Source organism: Capsicum annuum, chromosome 1, assembly GCF_002878395.1.
Source record: "Capsicum annuum cultivar UCD-10X-F1 chromosome 1, UCD10Xv1.1, whole genome shotgun sequence".
NCBI classification, from domain to species: domain Eukaryota; kingdom Viridiplantae; phylum Streptophyta; class Magnoliopsida; order Solanales; family Solanaceae; genus Capsicum; species Capsicum annuum.
The window spans coordinates 230,267,098-230,270,739 of NC_061111.1; the positions used below are offsets into that span (position 1 = coordinate 230,267,098).

Below are 3,642 nucleotides of genomic sequence, written 5' to 3' on the forward strand. Positions count from 1 at the left end.
GCGCCAAGTATATAAATATTTTTTGAAAAGTTTTTTTAGTTGTTTATTCTTATTTTCTTTGTCTTATATTTAAAATACGTCAATACATGTATTTTTCTTTATTTTCTTTGCCTTGTATTTAAAAAATTCTCTAATACATGTAATATTTTAACTCTCTTTACTTTGTATTTAATATTTTCACGAATACACGTAATTTTTTTTATTTTTTCTTGCTATCTTATTTTTTTCTTGTATTAATATACTCAAATACACACATTTTTTTTTATTTTCTCTTTCCTTCTTATTTATTTGTATTTAAATTTTTCTCAAAATGCATATAATTTTTTTAAAAAAAGTACCTTCTTATTATTTTTATTATTTAATTTTTTTTATTTTCATTACCTTTTCTTTGAATTTTGATTTCAAATTTAATTTCAATGTTTTGTATTTTAAATAAGCTAACTTTGTACGAATACCAAAAGAAAGTGAAGCAAATTAAAAAAAAAAAGATAATTTTTTATTATTTTTTTTAAAATAATTTTTCAAATTAGCTAAAATTGAAAAGATAAGAAATTAGTGAAAAAGAAACGGAAAAAGTGAAAGCTTAAAAATGATGAGGGAAATAATTTCTAAAAATAAAGAAAATAAAATGATTAGATATATATAAGTTTTAATCTTTATAATTATCTATACTAACTAATTGTAAAATGTCCAATTAAAAATGGACATATATCCATTGTTGATCAGATTTTGACCTTATTTTTCGTCCCTCACTTGCTTTCAAGAGAGTGAAGACACTCTTTGTGTCACTTAAGCACTGAAGAATGTATTTATTACACTTTAAAATAATTTATGAGGTAATAAAAACCTCGTGAAGTTTAAATATATCATAACAACTTCGACTATAATTTGAGGGGCAACAAAAATGAAACCAAGAAAGAGAGGAAATTTAAAAATGAAGTGGGCACACTTGTCACAAATCTAAAGGATCCTCATACAGTCAATATTAATTGTGCCTCAACCATCATAAATTTTTTCTATTTACTTCCGACATGTCCCACTCACCCATGATAGCACGAATCACATAGAGAACTTTCCTTTCAGATATTCATACGGAGTGCATTATCGTAGCCGCTCAAGTTTATAAGAAGCTCTTATACTGGAAGTCCTTTTCGATCTGGATCAACATAAGAGGCCATTATCCTTTTGATCAACTACGATATCTTTTAATGTTATATAATTAATCAATAAGATATCATCATTGATCAAAAGTAGATGCCTTAAATAACCAGGGACATAAATGTGTATGTCAGATATAAAGTGCCTCACGAGTCCTAGACATTTTTATATACACACATGAACTTGTTTAACCCTCTTGACATCTTCTATTTTAATATGCCTTGTGTTCACACTTATGATGCCAATTAAAATAGACTTCATACTGGACTGATCTCAGACACAAGCATAATGTATATATATTTGACATGGTCTTCTTTTCGCCCACATATCACCAAGATCAAGATCAATTATTTTCTTAGCATTACCCTTTCAAGTGGCATTTTCATAACCTTTGGATACATACTAAAGTAGCATACATTAATCAATCATCTCATGATAATATGACATCTGTGGCACATTATAAATGTAGTTGTTCATTTTATTTAATATGCTAAGATATTTCTGGCTAAATGTGTGTGTCAACAGAAAATAGGACATAAATGAACTCACTTGTAGATCACCAAAAAGTAGTTACTTGCATCAAAAAGTGGAGGAAAAGAAACTGAGTCAAAACACCATAGTAATGACAAGTAACATACAAGAAAGGTAGTAGAAAAAAAATAATTTAGGTAGACAATTTAAAGTGGCCTATAGCCAGTCTTTGAAGTTTCCAGCTTTTCTCAAACTAGAAAGTACAAACAACCCTCTTGATAAAATTCTTCTGTCAGAAAAGTTAAGAATCATTTGACTGCTTATTTCCTTAGAAACTATTTATGAAATCACTCATTTGACTCTGAAGCAAACGAGTAGCCTCTGATTCAGGATGAAACACATGATGAACATGAACTTGTTCCTCGGCTTCAACCACCTTCACTGTTTTCACACCTTTCTTCTTCAAGAATTCGGCATACATGACTCCCCTTTCTTTCAAGAAGTCCAAGCCAGCAACAAAAACAATGACTGCTGGAAACAGAGACCATTCAGCCATAGATAGTTCAGCATTCTCAAAATTACATCCAAAATAATCACGATTTGATCCTCGAGGCAAGCTTAGTCTCCAAAACATGTCGTTCATCTCCACATCCCCTGCTGATCCATTAGCCATCTCTAATTCAGTCCTCTTTTCACTCCCGAAATATGGATGAATGGGTAGCAACCCCTTTAGTCTACCACAAAAAACTTCACTTCTAATCGCCCGGATAGCAACCTGATGAACTATATTGCCTCCAGCACTGTCCCCAGAGAGGAAAACCTGAGAAAGATACGCCCTTTTCAGCCACGGTTCAATTTCTAAATTGTTGATCAACCATTCCAATGCAGAATAACAATCTTCGTAAGCTGTAGGAAGTCTATTTTCTGGTGCAAGACGATAGTCTACTGAAAGAACAATACATTTGGAAGCAACACTTAAATCACCAAGAAAAATATGGTAACCGAGCCACGTAGTTGAGCCAATGCAAAATCCCCCACCGTGGAAGTAGACAAGAACAGGAAACTGCTGGTGAAGTACACTTGATTCAGGAAGGTACATTCTACCAAATATTGGTTTCAAGGGGTCAATGACCACATCCTTAGACTTGTAGCCATTGCAAGGCTCAATTGATGCAGTAGATATTTCTGGCTCGAATCGCTTCACTGTGCCATCAGAAAAAACTTGGATGTAACCCGGTGCTTCTGCAATTATCGACATTTTCTTGGAAATGTACACTTGCTATAGCTAGTACGGCATGGAAGAAAAGGCCATGCAGATGCTTTTATATGTGACTTGTATAGAACTATGTTAGAGAGATTTTGATACTGGAGGATAGGTACATGAGAAGAAAATGGTTATGTGTGGTGGGTTGATCACACAAAGGGGAAGAATCATGAAAAGAAACTGCAGCGGGTGATATGTTGTCAGGACTCTTAAAAATGTGATCGAGTGTGTGTCGGATGTGCATTTTTAAAGGATTCGACACAGATGCAACAAAATTTTTAGAGAGTCCGAGCAACTTAGGATGATATGATAAGAGTTCCAACTCCCAATTGATCTTGTATTTTTCTTTTTTGTATTACATATGCTTTTATCGGTTATTTTATTATTTATAATCTATAATTTATATCTATAATTTATGACCTTAAATGTTGTTTGAAATTTTTGTACTTCATTAAAAATCTTTGTTTTAGACAAAATCATCTTTTCACTATTTTCTCTAATATTTAAGAGTTCAAAATTTAATTAAATATATTTAAGGTAAAACATTTCCTTATTAGAATCATTAAAATTAAAGAAAACTAATACTTTTTCATTAGTTTAATAAATTTAAATCAACAAAATTTCATCTTAAGAAAATCTGAAAAATCTAGAAATAAATGTAAAAACGTTAGAATAAGAAAAATTTAAGAAATACCAAATTTTATAAAGTTTTAAGTAATAGTGGAAATGTATTCAATGATTTTATAAAG

The 3,642-nt window shown here is 31.0% G+C and overlaps 1 protein-coding gene across 1 annotated transcript; it reads right to left on the minus strand.

The window, feature by feature from the left end:
- Positions 1-1,745: 1,745 nt before the first annotated feature.
- On the minus strand, positions 1,746-3,065 carry LOC107856900 (probable carboxylesterase 17). The gene has a single exon (XM_016701867.2). It carries the CDS (start codon positions 2,885-2,887, stop codon positions 1,958-1,960), a length of 930 nt encoding a protein of 309 aa, XP_016557353.1. The 5' UTR covers positions 2,888-3,065; the 3' UTR covers positions 1,746-1,957.
- Between the last annotated feature and the right edge of the window lie 577 nt (positions 3,066-3,642).

Excerpts from the sequence above, each read along its gene's own strand:
- LOC107856900 (XM_016701867.2), bottom strand. The coding sequence starts at position 2,887 with ATGTCGATAATTGCAGAAGCACCGGGTTACATCCAAGTTTTTTCTGAT.